We start from the raw sequence: 20,595 nt of genomic DNA, 5'->3' as shown, positions 1-20,595 counted from the left end.
CAAATATCTTCATTTGAATATTTTCATATGCAAATCACAGTTCTGTATGTTTTCATATATGAGGGACTTCTTAGCTGCTCGGACTTACAGGCACACAGATTTTATTCAATACCACCATTTCTCAGACTATGCAAGTGCCTTATCATTGGACACAGGAATTGTTAATGCAGGTATTCAACATTGACTTGTCATTATTATCTGTATAGTCATTATTATGTGCATACCCAGTAACAGTCTCATACAAGTGCAAATGTATGTACAAACAAATATTTCATTTCAGATTTGTTGCTTTGCAATCATATTTTGACATCAATGACATCCTGGTGCTAACAATTGTGACGATAAAAGAGCAATTAAAACAATCAAAAGACTTAAAATTATACTAGGTAATGCACATTGAAAACTATTTAGGTGCATTTTCATCATATACAACTCATTCGTGATAATCACAAGATTGTAACTGCATTTCTCAAGGAAACAACCAAGATACTGACAGAACCTCTTGCACCTGATAAATTCAGCAAGTTCACAGATATGCTTCATGTAGCCTCTTATATTAGCATTAAAATGGTGTATTAGAATGTATGTAACAGTTGTAGTTGTTTCAATAGTTATGAGATTTACAAAAGTCGGTTGATGAAAACTGGACTAGTTCCAATAGTTATAAATGTATAGCAAATATGAATACACATTCCTTCCCCTCTCTAGATTCTTTAGTATTACACATTAGTCATCGTTAACCTTTAAGTATTTATAAAAGTAGCATCACATTGAGTTGCAGAATATATCATACAGTATGGTACCTTTATTCACAAAATGTTTATTTATTTATTCTATGCTATATGCTCTGTGTATGGATTGTTGCTGAATCACACAAACACACCCCTAAACATATAAATGCAAAGTTTCAACAGAGTCTTTTTAAAGAGATGAAATGCACAAAACACAAATCTAGATAACATAATTAAATGAGGCCAAGTTGTGAACACTTAATTTTCCACATACAGGAATTCCAAAATAATCCAGATAGCACTTCAAAAGGCTCTTAGTGACTTCACAGATATAGACACATCATTTAACCTTGATTGCAGTTGCATTGCCTAACATACCTCTTATGGTGCTCTTGGTCCTTATATAGAGTGATTTGCAGCTGGGTATTTCTATCTGTTATCCTATTCACTTCGTGAGTCTTCTCCATGAGACAAACCTTAAGGTAAATAGCAAAGACATTGTTAAGCCAATAATTCATAACTAGTATTACTCAAATGTATTTTAAGCTTCTTAATTTATGAGCATTTGTTTCACCAACTATATTCCTCATTTTTTCGACTTTGGGTAGTTGTTATGAGATTGATGTGATTGGTTGCCAATGGTTGTGGTATAACTGCCAACTGTCAAGCACTTTATTGGAGTTCCTCATATTGTACTCTATATTGGAATATAGTGATTACTGTTATTTATCTATATTCAATTGGTAGGTTCTGTTGTTCTGTATATAGTACAATTGCTAGCTAGAAAATATTTATCCCCATTGAACTTTAAAATACATAATAGTACATACCAATTGAAGGCAGAAAAATAACAGTAATTGCTTTATTCCAAGATAATGTTTAATACAGATGAAGTAGAATAGAAAGAACCTTGCACTGATCAGACTCCCTTGCTCATTATGAGAAAATTATTGATAGTGCACAATAGTTACCAATTAGCCTACAGCCATTAGTAACCACTTACAATGATCTCCAATCTTAACAACCACCCAAAGCCAATAAATAACTAACAAAATAGTCAGCAAAAGAATTACTAACCAATTAATAAATACAAATAGACTAATGACAAGATATAAATTTAAAGATAGAAAATAGGATTCCAACCCCACAAATTGTAGGAATCCGATTTGTCTATTCTGCAGAACAAATACTAAAAGTAAAAACACGTCCGGAAACCACACAAAAATAGGAAATATTTCATCATAGAATAAATATGAGCATAATTCAATCAATCACAGATATATATAAGGGAGGATGTAACTATTATTCTATTTATTCAGCGGCTCAGAATAGTAATATTACTGAGAACCTACTAGACTAGAAAAGTTCAATATAATACTATAGCAGAACAGAATGGTAGTGTATTAATAAATAAAGGAAACTCAGCATCTAATAGCTAAGGCATTTAGGGCATATATAATATATAAACCCTTGGAATGGATTTGAAGAAGGGGTCCACTACTAACATTAAGAAGAGCATAGACAAACACCAAAAAGTACAAATTTAAAAGAGATCTAATAAAGATCAAATTTGTCTTGTATTGCCAAAAAGCATTTTGTGCATTTATAAATAGAAAAATGCATCTACGCCATAATTGAACATTGCTTTGGAGCTATCCCACAAATGGGATGGTATTATGCTGACAGACATGTCTACAATAAGACAAATAACATATGTGTGCAAAAGGGCAGAAACTATATATCTTTTATCACATTACACCATAATGTGTTATTTCTAATTCTTAGGTGTCCTCTTAGCTTCTCATATTTCTCCCTGCTAGATGTTTTTGTCCTTACATCTGCAAGTTGATCATGTATCATCGAGACTTTCCAGAGATAAGTATTTCCTTATTGGAGACTAACGTCCATCTATAGCTCTGTGACTATCAAGATTCAAAAAAACACCTTGATTCGTCTTCAGACTCCAGCCAAGCTTCCCTTATTGAATCAAGACCCTTAATGTTCAACGAGTAATGTAATATCTCAAACAATGAATATATTAATACTTAAACTTAGTAAGATTCTGTACTTATTTATTAACCTCCTAGGCAACACAAGAGTTTGTTCTGATAAGCTTTTCTAAAAATCTACCTCTGCTAAAACTCAGGTATGCAAATCTGATCCTTGAAGATGACAGGATACACAGTTCTGATATAACTTCACAGGCTGGCAGGAAGGCCAACTCTAATACCAACGAAATATCCCAAACGGATATTGACCCGATTTCTTTCTTCAATATATATTCAGAACTTATAAATAGGCAAATGGATTATGAAACAACAATAGAAACCAACAGATTCTCCAATAGATATTAACCTGTTCTTTCTCAAAGTAATATTCAGGATTCAAGCATATGAAAATGCATTACAAACCAACTATATTAAACCAGTAAACTCTCACAAAATTCCTTAAAACATGTTATTGCATTATACAACAGCAATACAATAACCAGCATTCAAAATCCAATCTTAAACGCAGTTTTAGAGTCAGATTGGAACACTAAGAGAAGAACTTGTAAGCACATACGAGACACCTGAAGTGACGTCTCCATGGACAATGGGTTTGCGTCCACTATCTGTCGACACGAGGGGCTACGTCCTCACACTGACTAAAAGCTAAAGCTTTCCGAATAATTCTCACAAGAGTGAAACTAAAATCTGAATCATAAATCAAGCATGCCAAATGAATGAGTCTCTTCTCCTTTTATTCTCATAGCAGTGACTCTTCGACTCCTTTCCTAGCTTTTCGTCTTATCTCTCCTTGTCATTTTTAGCCCACTTTATCATATTAAATTGACCTTTTATAATTTGAGTCCACACTCTCAAAATCAATTTTAGTATTATATGAATGTGTCTAACTTTTCTAATGTCCCAAAAAGGGGACATTACATATACAATCAATTGCTCTCTTCCTATTTCTTTTTGTAAGTCCCCTAGCTGATCATTGTTGATAGAATCTTTAAATTCTTGAGAGAAAAGATTGCTTTCCAGAACTCCCATTGTATTTATTTTTGCGAACACCTACACTGCTTACCATGCGTTTTAGCCTCTCCACACAGTATCAATTTATCAAACACTTATCCTGTAAGTTGATCACTAAGTCTCTTGTTTTGCTCTTTGAACTCTCAAACATAACCATCTGGATTTTTCGTTAAACACTCCATAGTTGTCAACTACTGTGTTTCTAAGTTCATGTTGAAACTATTGCGATAAAGTTTCTAAATATTTTCATTCATTATTGTGTAGAGGGGAAATAGAATCAACAACCCTGCCTATAAATGAAGGGGGAAAAACAAGATTTAACTCCAAGTGTAGGCTTGATTAACACAAAAGGAAGTGTCATTTCGAAACATAAAGAAAAAAGGACAATTGCATGGACTTACTTCTCCCTCACCTCTACCTTAAGAGGGTTTGAGGCAAGTAGATATGCAATGTGAAGCTCAAATATGAAGAGATGATAATGTGTATAGAAATGGATAAGAAAAGATAATATACCTTGCAAAGTACAAACATGTAAACGGGTTGTCAAACGATCTCTAAAATTGTCAATTCCTGCCTTTGGCCAAGAAACGGCAAGATCTACAAAACCCACAAATAATTTGGTTGTTTAGTAGAGCCGACTTTGTTAGCCCCAACTAATAATATTGTTAATGTATGTGAAAGAGCCATATAAGTTGTTTTGTTGTCATTGATGTCAAGCTTTAACTGGTTAGACATTATGCTATTCAGTAGAGAGCCATATCATTTGATTGATGAAGAGGATTTGAAGAAAGTATGATGATGATGATGTTAAGTGTTGATAAGTGTGCAGTATTCAATGGGCACTTGAACGAGTTAGACTCTAATAGTATAATATTAGTTTGATTGTTTTACATGATTTGATTAAGTATTGAGGTCATGTATAAGAAAGAAGGTTTGGTCGGTGAATGAAGAACCACAGTATTACCCAAGCTATTATAGTTGTCACCGAACACTTCGTGACGAAGTGAAAAATGTGTAGTGTCATCTAAGCAATTACAATGTTAACCAAGTCTAGTGTTGACCAAGCAAAGATGTAATGTTAATCAAACATGAAAAGGAAGAACAGTTTAGAAAAGATTTAGTTTGAGACTGACATTTGATGAGAATAAAGATTGGTCGAGAAGTTTCGAAGATAAGGACGGAAGTTAGTTATGAGATCAATGGTTGGAGAAATTCAAAGAAGATTTGATAAAGGAGATTTAGCAATTTGAATTGGAGCACAAAGTTCAAGGTGGAAGTATATTTCTCAAGTGTCTAGATTCAATGTATCTGAACTTGATGAAGATTTGACAATTGTGATTAAGTGGCAAAAACTGGAAGATTCTAGAGGAGCAGAAAAAGTTTTCATTTAAGGAATGAACTCAATGTTCATGGTTGTTGATGAGGCTAGTGAAGCAAATAAAGTTGGAGAAGCAAGTGATAGGCAGAAGGATAGTTGAGCAAAAATGCATTATGAAAATGAAGCAAGAGAAGTGCTAAGCTGATGTGTGGAGTGAGGGAATCAGCCAGAAGGGATCAGAAGGAAGAAAGAGGAAAGATATTGAGCAACACAGAGATTTGAACAAGCAAGGTAGTGTTAAAACCTAATAGATCATTAAATTGTTACTTTCTAACCATTGTAGTAGAAAATCTCTTAATTGAATGGACCTAACATTCTTATTGGAATCCTATATCGTGACATTTTTTTGAATATTTTATAAGTCCTTTAGCGCAGGCTACTCTTTAGTTGTTTCAAGGAGTGATAAGGTCTAGATGATCTTTGGTGAAAATCCTCTAACAAGGTCACATTAACAATGTGTATGCAACCTTTAACAAGGTTGGCTCCTAACAGAGCTCACTTCAGAAGAGTGAAATGTTTGGGTTCTCAGTTCCCAAGTGGTTTTTCCCTTCACAGGGTTTTCATGTTAAATACTTAAGTCAAAACTGTGTGGATGTTTATTGTGTTGCATGTTTATTTCATGTTTATTATTAATTGTTGCAACTCGGTATAAGCTTAAAGTTTACTCTGATACTCAGTATATTAAGTTGACAGTTTGATGCAAAATTTATATCAGTTTATGTTATGATATTAGATCTGATTAACAAGCTAATGATCTGAAAGATTAAAGTGTTTGAGTTTGTGAAAATTGTTTTTAAGGCTTGTAGGGTAACTGGTTATATTTGATTCACCCCCCCTCTCAGTTATGAGAATTTATCTTCATAACAAAGCAGAATGAGGTTGCACCATCAAGGATTGGAGACAATGCATTATATTATCTGCACAACTTGTACACCCCTCCAAACCCTCCTATGACAGTTGGGGAGATGAACCAGAAGAAAGAACATAATAGCCTGATGATTGAAATTGCTTCTGCACTAAACGATGTCAAATTTGATGATATCAAGAACTGTGCTAGTGCTAAAGAGAAGTGGGAAAAGCTAATACTCATGCATGGTGGAGATCAGAATGTATTGAGAGCCAAAGTTGAAAGCATAAGAGGTAAGTATGATGACATGAGGATGAAATGAGAGAACATTGTTCAATACAATAACCAAATAAAGAAGTTATGTGTGTCATCAAAGTTGTTGGAGTGATCAGTAATGAAGAAGTTGCAAGTAAAGTACTGAGAACATTATTTCCTATATATGCTATTAGAGTGTCTTTCATTCAAGAATTCAGAGTTATGCCTAGAAATAATCTTGCTCTTAATGCCTAGGTCGGTAGATTGACTTCATTTGAGTTGACTTTGATAATAGTGTGTCTAAGATTGAGAATGCTTTTAAGACATCACTAACCATTGGAAGTTCAAAGAAGGAGAAGAGTAGCAAGGATGAAAGTGATTCAGATTCAGAAGATAAAGAAATGGATGAGATTGAAGCACTGCTGGCAAGGAGGCTACCGAGAGGTAAAGGAAGATTCTATGGTAAATTGCCTTTGATATGCTTTAAATGCAATGAAGTTGGTCATATTGCTCCTAGATGTCCTAACAAGAACAGGGGTGACACGAATGTCAAGGAGAACAAATATCGAAGGAATAAAGACTACAAGGACGAAGAAAAGAAGCCGTGCTATATTGTTGAGGAGGAGCACACCAAGTCAGATTCTGAAGATGAGAACGAAAGTGAGGAAGTGGTATAATTTGTTGAGTGTTGCACAACTAAATCATACAGGTCACACATTGGAGTTTTAGATCAAAAAGGTGAAGATCTATGACGATGATGATGGGAACTTGATTGGTACTAGAGAGTAAACAAGCGGTAATTTATTTTATCTAGATCCTATTATTAGTACATGCCTATTTGCTAGAATTGAAGATGTATGGTTGTGGCATAAGAGACTATGTCATGTTAATTTTGAGAATATGGTCATAGTGAGTAGAAAGAAGAAAGTGAGAGGCTTACCAAAAACTTGCATAAACCTAATAATGTTATGTGTAAACAATGTCAACTTGGTAAGATGACTAAGTCTGGTTTTTCAAGTAAGTCACATTCATCTAAGGATATTTTCGAGTTGGTACATATTGATTTGTGTGGTCCTATGAAGGTTGAGAACTATTATGGAGACAGATATTTCATTATGTTTGTTGATGATTATTCTACAATGATGAAAGTTATGTTTTTGAAGTTGAAATCTAATGCATTTAAAATGTTCAAGTGATATAAAGCTAGAGTTGAAAAAGAAACTGGTAAACAGCTGAAATGTCAAGATCTAATAGAAGTGGTGACTTTATGTCTGATGAACTCACTAACTATTGCATTGAGGGTGGAATTAAGAGACAATTGTCTGCAACGAGGACAACACAGCAAAATGGAATTGTAGAGAGAAGGAACACATCCATTGTTGATTGTGCTAGAACACTGATGATCAAAAAAGGAGCTGCACAAATGTTCCAGAGAGAAGCTGTAAGCATTGTTGTTTACACCCTCAACCGAGTTTAGTAGAAGAAAAAAACAAACAAGACACCACATGAACTCCAGTATGGTCATACACCAAATCTGGGTTATTTCAAAATATTTGGAAATAGGTGTTATATTCATAAAGATGCAAGAAATGAGAAGTTCAATTCAAAAGGGGATGAACGTATATTCCTAGATTGCTCCACTAGGAGCAAGGCTTACAAATGTCTAAATAAAGTGACTGACACAATGATTGAGAGTGCAAATGTGAGATTGATAAGTTTGCAATTAAAAACGATGAGGAGAGCAAGAAAGAACCAGAGGATTACAACAAATTTTTCTATGTTTATAATGATGCAGTTGCTATTGTAGGTGAGCACCAAACTAAGTCATTAAAATGGTACACCAAGCAACAACATAGAGCTACCGAGCAACAACTTGCATTATCCAAGCCACAAACCGAACAGCCTAAGCAGAATGTTGAGCCCCAACCAAGTGAAGATAATGCTGGAGATCGCAGAGTCAAGTCTATCTTAGCAAAGTATGTGGAAACCATTCACAAGGTCAAATAATTGGACACAAGTGTGTTGGAATTATGACAAGAAATAAGTTGAAGGACAATACATGTTTGACTGCTGAATTTTAGCCTAGAACTGTGAAAGATGCCCTTGATAATGATGACTAGATCCACTATGATGAGAAAATATATCAAATTCAAAAAAACAATACATGGACACTGATAGTGAGACTCAATGACAAAAATGTGATTGGAACCAAGTGGATATTCAGAAATAAATTGAATGACAACAAAGTTGTGAGAAACAAGGCCAAACTTGTTGGTAAAGGTTATGCCCAATAATAAGGAATTTACTATGGAGAGACCTTTGCACCATTAGCTAAATTAGGAGTGAGAACATTGTTGGTTTATGCAACTTACAAGAGATCCAAAGTCTATCAAATAGATGTTAAGTCTACATTTCTAAATGGAATTCTGGAAGAAGAAGTCTACATTGAACAACCTAAAGGATTTGTGGAGTCAAATTAGAAACACCTAGTATGTAAATTGAACAAAGCTCTGTATAGATTGAAGCAAGCATCGAGAGCATGGTATCAAAGATTGCACTCTTACTTGATCAGCATTGGATTTGTTAGAACAAGTGATAACAATAACTTGTACTTGAAAAGTCGAGATAAAAATAAGGTCATGATAGCTGAAATATTTGTTGATGATACAATCTTTGGTGGTAATGATTTGTTGTACAAATCATTTGCTAATCACATGACAAAGAATTTGAGATGTCTATGATTGGTGAGATTAAGTTCTTCATTGGTTTACAAGTTCATCAAACAAAAAGTCGTATATATGTGACTCAGTCTAAGTACATAAAGGTGATATTGAAGACATTTGGTATGGATGAGTCAAGGCCAGTTGGCACTCCTATAGTCACTAGATGTAAATTATCTAAGAAAGACAATATTGTTGAAGTAAATGAGAAACAAAACAGAGCAATGATTGGGAAGCTGCAATATGTAGTACACAAAAAACGTGGTATTGCACATGCAGTTGGAATAATTGCAAGAATCTTAGCTAATCCCAAGGAGACACATATGACTGCAGTTAAAAGGATTTTCAGATATTTGAAAGGAACTGAACACTGGGACTATGGTACAAGAAAAAAGGTGATGTTGAGCTTAGAGTCTATACTGATTCTGATTGGGAAGGAAATGTTGATGACAGAAATAGCACTAATGGTCAAGTTTTCTTTTTAGAAGAAAAGTTAATTACATGGTTGAGAAAAAAACAAAGTTGTATATCATAGTCTACTACTGAAGCTGAGTATGTTGTTGCTATTAATTGTTCAAATATTGTATGGATCAAGCAACTGTTGGAAGGTATGCAAGAGGAAGTCACTGAACCTGTTAATATTTATTGTGACAATACAAGTGTTATTAACATATCAAAAAATCTTGTCATGCATGCCAAAACCAAGCACATATCTATCAAGTATTACTACTTAAGGGAGCATGTACAAAAGAAATATCGGCATATGTGATGTCTAAGGAAAAAATTGCAGATATATTCACAAAGCTATTACCTAAGAACGCTTTTGAGTATCTAAGAGGTAAGTTAGGGGTCCTTCCCCTATCCAAGATTCACTGAGCAAGGATGCATGTTGCATTAATTCATGCATGATTAGAATCTCTTTATGGAGTTGATGCAAAAGTTCACTCTTTAGGACTATTTCCTAAAGTTGTGAAAGTGATGATAATGAAACAAATGTAATCAGCACATGCAAGGTACAAGGTACAACTACAAGGCTTTGTATGTTTCTCGTTGAAGTTTATAGTTACCTTTGGCATTGTTGTGAAAGGGGGAGAGAATCTGTATGGAGATAACTCTTATAAGTCAAAGGGCAAGAGAATCTGTATGGACATAATTCTTATTAGTCAAAGGGGGAGAGAATGTGTAAAGGAGGAAAGAATCTGTATGAAGATATGAAACAATGAGACAAAGATGTATTGTTGTCAAAATGGGGCTTGTTACCAAGTTGTTGATGTATGTCGAGTCCCTTCTTTCGTGCTAGTTCATTTGGCGCCTAGTTAATCTATCTCCATATCTGGATAGATTAACAACATTACCAGTAAGGATGCCTGCCAGTCACAAGGGAAGAATTGTCTTAAGTTCGTCATTTAATGGATTAGAGTACATTAATAAAGTTACTTTATGTTTTAAAAATCATTCCCTGTATAAAGTGACTTAAGTGACTAGAAGATGAAATTGGTGTTTTATCCCACATCTCTTATTTCAACACTCTTCCCTCACTTCGAGGTTATAAATATGAGACTCCATCTTGGTAAAGAACATACGAAAAGTTTATGAATTAAATATTCTATTGCTTTGGTTGCTTAAATGTGACTGATGAACTCTGAGGATGAAAACCCTCGAGTTTCTTGAGGAAGTTGGATGTCACCCAAACCCCTCATATTGGGATTACCATACAATTCAAGCAAAATTCAGCTAATGACAGTGACTACGTATCAAGCTAGGAGTAGATTGTTTATCACAGAAGCATAGAGATTGGTCTTATTCCAACAATTGTATGGTCAGCAGTTAAGGTTAACGGCAGAAAGAAACAGTTATTTCATGGTAGAAGACAACAATCGAGTCCCCTTGTGGGTGTTTTAGTAACTACGTCCCCTTGTGAGTGTTTTAGTAACTACTTCAGAAAATCATATGCTCATAATATTTGATGTGTTGTGTAATTTCCGGGGAGCAATATTAGATATCCATTGTGTGCCTTTCAAGGCATTGTCTTACAAGTAAAAACCACGGGTTCCAATAATAATCAAAGGATGTCACTAATAAGGGAAACCACAGGATTGGAAGGACTGTCGAGCAGTAACTACTTGGTCAGGCGGAATGTAAGAGTAGCGGCTAGAATTGAACTCGGAAGAATATCTTAACGACTTCACGACATATGCAGTTGACAACGGTATTGGTATTACTCCCCTCCGCAGGTTGAGACAACTCCTTCCCTCAGCACGGGTGGTGATAGAGAATCGTAGCAGACAACAAGTGGTCGGATACTTAGAATTGGTGACAAGTTGAATGTTAACGCACTCATTAAACCTCACAACAACATTCACCAACGTCACGAGTCTATCCTCCTTTAATCCTTCTTGCACTATTTACATTGATAGTACTATAAGACTGTAATTTTGTCTTTTGTGTATAGCTTTTGGATTATTGCCTTATTGTCATTAATTTAAGGTATGAAAATTAAGTTCTAAGTTTAGTCTAATCCCGATTGGTAGAAATTTGAAATAACATTAGTTAACTTTATTAGCTCATAGCAATTGTATCGGTAAGCAGTGATATAATATTTACAGTATGCATAACTGTTGAACGAACTATAATTTCATGATAACTGTTTGACAAAATACCTCAAGTCCAGATCAGAATTAGTAAAGATCATTACAGTAGTATCACAGCTACAGGTCCTGCCATCTTGTGGGTTAATCAGGAAGTAAAATGACAGCGGGGTATGAGGAAAAAACTTTATAATTATAGTCACCTCCAACCAGAACAAGCAGGGTCTTCTGAACAAATTGATATTGAGGATAGTTACTTAGTGGATGAGGAATTGATTTTTGGAATAGAGGAACAAGTAGAACAGACTAAACAAGTTGCTCAGTTTGAAGTTTGAACAACTAAACAACATTCAAATGGAACATAATGAAACTGAACAAGACAGGGAAGTGAGCGAAGCATTGCAGGCTATTAGAGATGGGCAGAATAACATAGTTGATGCGCTTCAACAACTTGTAATTAATATACAGTGATTAGCCCCTGTTAATAGGAGAGCCCCGAGCCATCAAAGTGGAGGAAATAGTGTAGCTAGATCACCCTGAGCTGTTAGGGCTCCCAAACATAACACTGACAGGCCTTTAATGCCAGTGTTTAATGCAGAAGAAGAGGCACCACCACCAGCAACACCAAATTTACTACCGAATAATGTTATGGCAATGTATGATGAATGGGATTTGTTTCCTAATCCTATTAAACAAAATATGTCCTTTGTCCAATATCTAAATCAAAAAAGGGAGTCAGATAGACAACAACAAGATAGGAGGACTAGAGCACCAAACAGAGACCTAAAGCATGCTATGAACAAATTATCTCTCCCTACTTTTGATGGCAACAGTAAGACATCTGCGAGAACTTGGATTCACAAGCTAGACACGTACCTAACTCCTAAACCTTTATTAGAGACAGAAGCCATCAGGTTTGCTACAATGCACTTAGAGGGAGCGATGTATGATTGGTGGCATCACGAGTTGGTTACCCAGGATCATGGTCTCATTACATCATATGAGACATTCAAGTCTAAGCTGATTACCCGCTTTGACAAGAAGGATATAGAGGTCTATTACAGGGATTTGGCACAACTATGACAGAACGGATCTCTAGATGATTTCATTGACGAGTTTCAACGGATCTCGGTGATGGTTCCGAACATGATAGAACAACATAAGGTAATGTTGTTCGCTAAGGGTTTGCAAGATTGATATAGAAGTTTGGTTAAGATACTTAAACCAAACACTCTAGATGATGCTATTAAGATTGCACATGATCTAGAGTCACCCTCTTCGATATTACAGCCTCCTAAGAAGATGTATAAGGGGATCTCTTCTTTCCAAAAGAACAAAAACTAACATAGGGCTACACCTCCCAAGATGGACTTTGAGACACGGAAAAAACTCAGGAGGAAGAAGCTATGCTTGACTTGCAGAGAGCCATGGATAACGGATCATAGATGCCTTGGCAAGGGCAAGATACATTATGTAGAGATGCTTTCAAAGGAGGATGAACAACAAAATGGCAATGATGATGGCAGCGATGAGGAGGAGAACGAGGATCGACCACCTAGAGGGAAGAAGGCAGATACCCAGGGGCAGCCTCCTATCATAGCATCACTTTCTAACGATCCCACAGGACACCCCTTTTGTTTGAAATGAATTGTTAGAGGACAGTGTATTATATGTCTCTTGGATACAAGTGCCTCACATAAATTAATAAGCTCATGATGGGTTTCCAAGAGGAATTTACAGATTGATGATTTCCTCCTTGAGGCAAATTTCTATGTGGTGGATATAAATGGACGAGATGCCATGTTGGGGAGACAATGGTTACAAACCACAAGCAGATATACGATTGATCATGAGATGAGATGCAGTTGGAGTTTTTACAGGATGGCCGACAGGTGATCCTCAAGGCTATGTCAGAAGGGGAGCCCAAGTTGATAACAGCTCACAGGATGGAAGCCATTTTGAGGCACGATGATATCAAGTGGGTGACACAGTGTTTCATCTCTTCTAAGGAAACACAAGATACAGGACAGCAATAACATTCTAACATCTAGACGGTGCTTGACAAACATAGGAGGGTATTTGAGGATTTACCCCAAGTATTCCACCAGATAAAGGGTTTGAGCATATCATTGAGCTAGAGGAGGGCACCAAACCCATCATTACCACTCCTTATCGTCACTCCAAGCATTACAAGGAAGGGATAGAGAAGACGATTGAGGAACTGCTAGATATGGGACATATCAAGCCCAACTCCAACCCTTTTGCCTCTTCAGTGGTGTTGGTTAAAAAGAAGGATAGCACTCTTTAGATGTGTATTGATTACCACGCACTTAATAAGAGAACCATTAAAAACAATTATCTGATTCCCCGCATTGATGAGTTATTGGATGAGCTTCATGGAGCTATTTATTTCTCGAAGATAGATCTTCAATCAGGATACCATCAAATACGAGTCCGAGAGGAGGATGTGCATAAGACAGCTTTCAGATGCCACTACAGACACTATGAGTTTTTGGTGATGCCATTTGGGCTCACTAACACACCAGCTACTTTTTAGTCATGCATGAACCACATCTTTAACAATGTGTCGGTCTTCTTTGATGACATCTTGATCTTTAGCAAAACTTGGGAGGAACATTTGCAGCACCTAGATGAGATCCTTAGCCTCATGGAAGAACTCTCTTTATTTGCAAAGGAGTCTAAGTGCAAATTTGGACTAACTGAGATTCTCTATTTAGGTCACATGATTGGTGCCGAGGGAGTTAAGGTACATCAAGAAAAGATACAAGCAATCCTTGATTGGTCACCACCGAGAGATGTATCTGAATTGCGGGGCTTCCTTGGCCTTTGTTCTTATTATAGGCACTTCACTAAAGGTTTTTCCCAGGTAGCAGCCCACTTACCGATCTTACACAGAAAGGGGCATTTAGATGGACAGAGGATTCAGAGGCAGTCTTTGATAGACTGAAACATGTGATGAGCACATGCCCGGTTTTGGCACTTCCAGGATTTTGTAGACCCTTTGTTTTGGAGTGTGATGCTTCAGGAAGTGGAATTGGGGTGGTTTTGATGCAGGACCGACATCTCATAGCTTTCGAGAGCACGAAACTTAGGGGTAGCGAACTATTATATTCTACTTATGATAAGGAAATGTTAGCCATAGTGCACACTTTAGCCAAGTTTAGACAACACTTGGTAGGAAGTAAGTTCACAGTAAAGACTGATCATAACAATCTATGTTACTTTCTGGAATATAAGGAATTGAATGAAAGATAGCAAAAATGGGTCAGCAAGGTTCAAGCATATGATTTTGACATTGACTATGTCAAGGGTAAAATAATATAGTTCCCAATGCACTTTCTAGGAGACCCTCAGTGATGGAGTGTTGCATCATTTCTAAGATTTCAGCAAATTGGAGGTAACTATTAGTTAAGTATTCTAAAAATACTCACGCTTGTCAAATTATGGATGGTCTACTTCAGGATGATGGGTACGAGGTAATGAATGATATCATATATTATAAGGATAGAATCTACCTAGTACCAAAATCTAAACTTAAAATGAATATTATGCACAGTATACATGACACACCTTCAGCGGACCACCCAGGTTTTTTCAAAACCTACCGGCAGATCAGAGAGAGATTCTCATGAAAAGGGCTTAAAGACGATGTATTGCAGCATGTTAGAGAGTGCCAGATTTGTCAGCTGAACAAGGCTTCCCGGCAGGTTTACTTCAGCATCTTCCTATTCCAGCTTAGAGATGGGAGAGTATCTCCATGGATTTTATCATGGGGTTGTTAAGGGTCTAGGACAGGGATTGCATTTCGTGGTGGTAGACAGATTGACTAAGTTCGCGCACATCTTTGCTATTGCAATGGACTAGTCAACCTCTCAAGTGGCAAAGTCGTTCTTTCGAGAGGTTTTTCGTCTTCGTGGATTACCAAGGACTATCGTGAGTGATAGAGATAGCAGGTTTCTCAGCACCTTTTGGCAAGAGGTTTTTAGATTGGCAGGTACCGAGTTGACACCCAGTACTAGTTATCACCTGCAGATAGTTGATCAGACCGAAATAGTAAATAAATGGGTGGAAGGGTATTTGAAAAACTGCATTGCAGGTCAGCAAAGAGCCTGGGTTAAATGGTTGTATTTGGGGGAGTATTGCTATAACACCACATATCACATGTCTATTCGAATGACTCCTTTTCATGCTCTTTATGGCTACGAACCTCTCTCTTTCATTGATTTGGCCTTACAGGACAGCAGGGCTCCCTTAGCCAAAGATTGGATTCTAGATCAACAAGATATTTTAAGATCTCTTAAGGATAATATTAAATAGGTGCAGAACCAATAGAAGTTATATGTTGATCGACATCGTATTGAGTAGAGCTTCGAGATAGGTGACATGGTTTATCTTCGTCTCCAACCATATAGACAGAGCTCCCTAAAGAAAAGTGGGTCAGAAAAGCTCAAGCCTAGATTTTACGGTCCTTATTGTATCACCAAAAGGGTTGGTAAGGTTGCTTACAAGTTGGATCTACCTGGTGATAGTCGAATCCACAACGTATTTCACGTCTCATGCCTCAAGAAGGCAATTGGTCAGCAGGTTGTACCGTCAAAGGGCTTGCCTCCACTTGACGAGGAGGGTAGACTTGTTTTGGAGCCGGCAGAGGTGATTGAGACTAGGGAAAGAAAGCTGCGAAATAGATTTGTTAGAGAATATCTAGTGGAAGGATTTACCGTATGAAGATGCCACTTGGGAAGGTGAGTCTATTTTACAGCATCCAGCATTGAGATTGCTTGAGGGCAAGCAATCCCAGGAAGGAAGGACTGTCATGTCCCCTCTTTCACACCAACTCATTTAGCGCCTGGTTAATCTATCTCGACATCCGGATATATTAATGGCATTACCAGTAAGAATGCCTGCCAATCACATTGGGAAGAATTGTCTTAAGTTCATCATTTAATGTATTAGAGTACTTTAATAATTACTTTATGTTTTAAAAGTCATTCACTTTATAAAGTGATTTAAGTGACTAGAAGACGGAATTGGTGTTTTAACCCACATCTCTTACTTCAACACTCTTCCCTCACTTCGAGGTTATAAATATGAGACTCCATCTTGGGAAAGAACATACTTAAAGTTTATGAATTAAATATTTTGTTGCTCTAGTTGCTTAAATGTGATTGGCGAACTCTGAGGACGAAAACCCTTGAGATTCTTGAGGAAGTTGGACATCACCCCAACCCCTCATATTGCAATTACCATACAGTTCAGGCAGAATTCAGCTAATGACAGTGACTGTATTAAGCAAGGAGTAGACTGTTTATCACAAAAGCATAGAAGTTGGTCTTATTCAATGCCAACAATTGTATGGTCAGCAGTTAAGGTTAACGGCAGAAAGAAACAGCTATTTCATGGTCGAAGATGACAGTGGTGTCCCCCTGTGAGTGTTTTAGTAACTACTTCAAAAAATCATATGCTAGTAATATTTGATGTGTTGTGTAATTTCTGGGGAGTAGTATTAGGTATCTATTATGTGCCTTTCAAGGCATTGTCTTACAAGTAAAAACCATGGGTTCCAGTAATAATCAGAGGACGTGACTAATAAGAAAAACCATGGGATTAGGACTGCCAAGCAGTAACTACCTGATCTGGCGAAATGTAAGAGTAGCAAGCTGGAATTGAATGCAAAAGAATATCTTAAGGACTTCATGACATATACAGTTGATAGCAGTATTGGTAGTGCTCCCCTCTGCGGGTTGAGACAACTCCGTCCCTTAGCAAGGGTGGTGATAGAGAATCATAGCAGACACCAGGTGGTTGGATACTTGGAATTGGTGACGGGTTTAATATTAAAGCACTCATAAAACCTTGCAACGGTATTCACCAACATCATGGGTCTATCCTCCTTTAATCCTTCCTGCACTATTTACATTGATAATATTGTACGACCGTCATTTTTTCTTTTGTGTAGAGCTTAAGAATTATTGCCTTATTATCATAAATTTAAGGTATGAATATTAAGTTCTAAGTTCAGTCTAATCCCAATTGGTGGAAATCTGGAATAACATTGGTTAACTTTATCAACTCATAGCAATTTTATCGATAAGAAGTGATATAATATTTACAGAATGCATAACTACTGAATGAACTATAATTTCATGATAACTGTTTGACAAAATACCTTAGGTCCAGATCAAAACTCATTGATCAAAATTAGTAAAGATCATTACAATGTATACCCAAAGGAGAGTTGATCAATGATATTGATGATGATGTTGAACAGAGAAGTATAATATAAGGGGGAATATGTTGTTCTAGATTGAGCAGAGAACCCGATGCACACATCATGAGTTACTGAGAACTTGAATGAAGTCAGAGAGCTGAAATTGTGTTGGCATTTGAAGTTTATTGTTTCATAATGTAATGTTATGTAATGTAATAATGCCTTATGTATTGCCACAAATGCCAAAAGGGGGGATTGTTAGCCCCAACTAATCATGTTTTTAATGTATGTCAAAGAGTCAAATTAATTGTTATCTTATCATTGATGTGAAGCTTTAATTGGTTAGACATTATGTTAATTTAGTAGAGTGTTATATCATTTGATTGATGAAGAGGATTTGAAGAAAGTATGATGATGATGTAAGTATTGATAAGTATATGGTCTTCAATGAGCACTTGAATGAGTTAGACTCTAACAATATAATGTTGGTTTGATTGTTGATTGTTTTACATGATTTGATTAAGTATTACAGTATTAACCGAGCTATTCCAGTTGTCACCAACCACCTAGTGAAGAAGTGAAAAATTTCTAGTGTCAATCGAGCAGTTATAGTGTTACCTGAGTCCAGTGTTGACTGAGCAAAGATGTAATGTTAACCAAGCATGAAAGGGAAGAACAATTTAGAAATGATTTATTCTGAGGCCAACATTTTATGAGAATAAAGATTGTTCAAGAAGTTTCGGAGATAAGGACGAAGTTAGTTGTGAGATCAACGGCTGGAGAAATTCAAACAAAATCTGATGAAGGAGATTTAATAATTTGCATTGAAGCACAAAGTTCAAGGTGGAAGTATATTTCTTGAGTGTCTAGGTTTAAAGAATCTGAACTTGATGAAGATTTGACAATTGTGATTAAGTGGCAAAACCTGGAGGATTGTAGAGGATCGTAAAAAGTTTTCTATTTAAGGGATGAACTCAATGCTCATTGTTGTTGATGAGGTTGGTAAAGTTGATAAAGTTGGAGAAGTAAGTGATAGCCGGAAGGATAACCGAGCCGAACTGCATTGTGAAGATGCAGCAAGAGAAGTGCTAAGTTGATGTGCGATGTGAGTGAATCAGCCAAAAGGGATCAGAAGGAAGAAAGTGGATTGAAAGAGGAAAGAGATTGAGCAACACAGAGATCTAAACAAGCAAGGTAGTGCTAAAACCTAACAGATCATTTCTTTGTTACTTTCTAACCATTGTAGTAGAAAGTCTCTTAACTAAGTGAACATAACAATCTTATTGAAATCCTATATCATGACATTCTATTGAATGGTTTGCACATCCTTTAGAGGAAGCCATTCTTTAGATGTTTCAAGGAGTGATAAGGTCTAGATGATCTTTGGTGAAAATCCTCTAACAAGGTCACATTAACAATGTGTATATAACCTTTAACAACGTTGGCTCCTAACAAAGCTCACTTTAGAAGAATGAAATTTTTGGGTTTCTGGTTCCCAGGTGGTTTTCCCCTTAACAGGGTTTCCACATTAAATTCTTGTGTCAAAACTGTGTGAATGCTTATTGTGTAGCATGCTTATTTCATGTTTACTATTTATTGTTGCAACTCAATACAAGCTAGAAGTTTACTCTGATACTCGGTAAATTATGTTGACAGTTTGATGCAAAATTTATATCAATTTATGTTATGATATTAGATCTGATTACTGAGTTGATGATCTAAAAGATTTAAGTGTTTAAGTTTGTGAAAACTATTTTTTAGGCCTATAGGATAACTAGTTATAACTGATTCACCCCCCCCCTCTTAGTTATCTAACAAACTTTTGTCGGTAGGGACGACTTTAGGCAACAGGGATGAAATACGACCCTGCTCAACAATCTTCGAATGCGAAACAATTTCTGAATCTCTAGAGTTTGACAAAAAGGGTATCTATATCCGAAACTTGTTCTTCCTTCCAAGATTCCACAATCTGTAAGAAAAAGGGTTTTTATTTTGTTGATGGGGAGGTTTGCCTTTGTTTAAACCCAATTTAGTAATTAACCTTGAACTGAGATAGAAAATAGAGAATGTTAGCAAGTATAGAAGTATATCTAACAAGAAGCAATGTAACTCTATGAATGTGCTCTTGAATTCGAATTGTAATCAAGTATGATGATGCAATAGCCTTGACTCAACTTCAAAGCCCATAAGAAAGAAAATCAAAGTAAATAAAAACCTTTGTGAATTAATGTGCTTGAAACCCACCGTAAGAATGAATGAAAGAATGAATGAATAAGATGCAACAAAGGATATGTAATGTATGAAGGGAGATCTTGAATGTTGAAAATGCTAGATATTGCATAAACTCCTCCACTTGCTTGAATGCTTGAATCCTTGATCTTCATTGGAGAGCTTGCTTGAATGCCTTGAATGCTTGGAGAATGCTCGAGAACTTAGATGGATCGCCTGTGAATATGATGGATGGATCCAAACTAAGGCAAATGGAAGAGTTTAAATAGGGCTTAGAATAAACTTTCTCACGCAAGCCAACTGTACCTGAATTAACACCTGAGATCAATCCGGACTCTATACCTAAGAAGTAGACCCAAAATAGGTCTCAAGTAGGGACATACTGCATCCCTAATTGGACAAGCAAGAACGCAGTACATCCTTGATGAGTAGGGAAGTAGTGCATCCTTGCTAAACAGGCCCTAAAATCCTCGAGATTCCCTAGGGGTACCAAAATAGGTCCTAGTATTCAGAAATCAGGAGTAGTTTTCAAGAAAAGTTTGTTAAAGTGTAGAAAATAGGTTCCAAGTGATTGGATGAAGGCAAGGGAGGACCTAAG

General features: G+C 36.4%; 1 protein-coding gene across 2 annotated transcripts in view; it reads right to left on the bottom strand.

Annotated features, from left to right (window-relative positions):
* Positions 1-20,595, bottom strand: part of LOC149542949 (Zinc finger C-x8-C-x5-C-x3-H type family protein) — a 217,368-nt gene that overhangs the window by 141,890 nt on the left and 54,883 nt on the right. For both annotated transcript variants that reach the window (XM_089797884.1, XM_089797885.1), the window contains exon 6: positions 1,110-1,207. In XM_089797884.1, the coding sequence (XP_089654010.1) occupies positions 1,110-1,207 (98 nt within the window). The remainder of the gene's footprint in view (positions 1-1,109; positions 1,208-20,595) is intronic.

This window comes from Cupressus sempervirens, chromosome 8 (genome assembly GCF_028749045.1).
Source record: "Cupressus sempervirens isolate cs-2001-9-10 chromosome 8, ASM2874904v1, whole genome shotgun sequence".
Classification (NCBI taxonomy): Eukaryota; Viridiplantae; Streptophyta; class Pinopsida; order Cupressales; family Cupressaceae; genus Cupressus; species Cupressus sempervirens.
The sequence above is the reverse complement of the archived record's forward strand: the minus strand, read 5'-3'. Positions and strand labels throughout refer to the sequence as shown.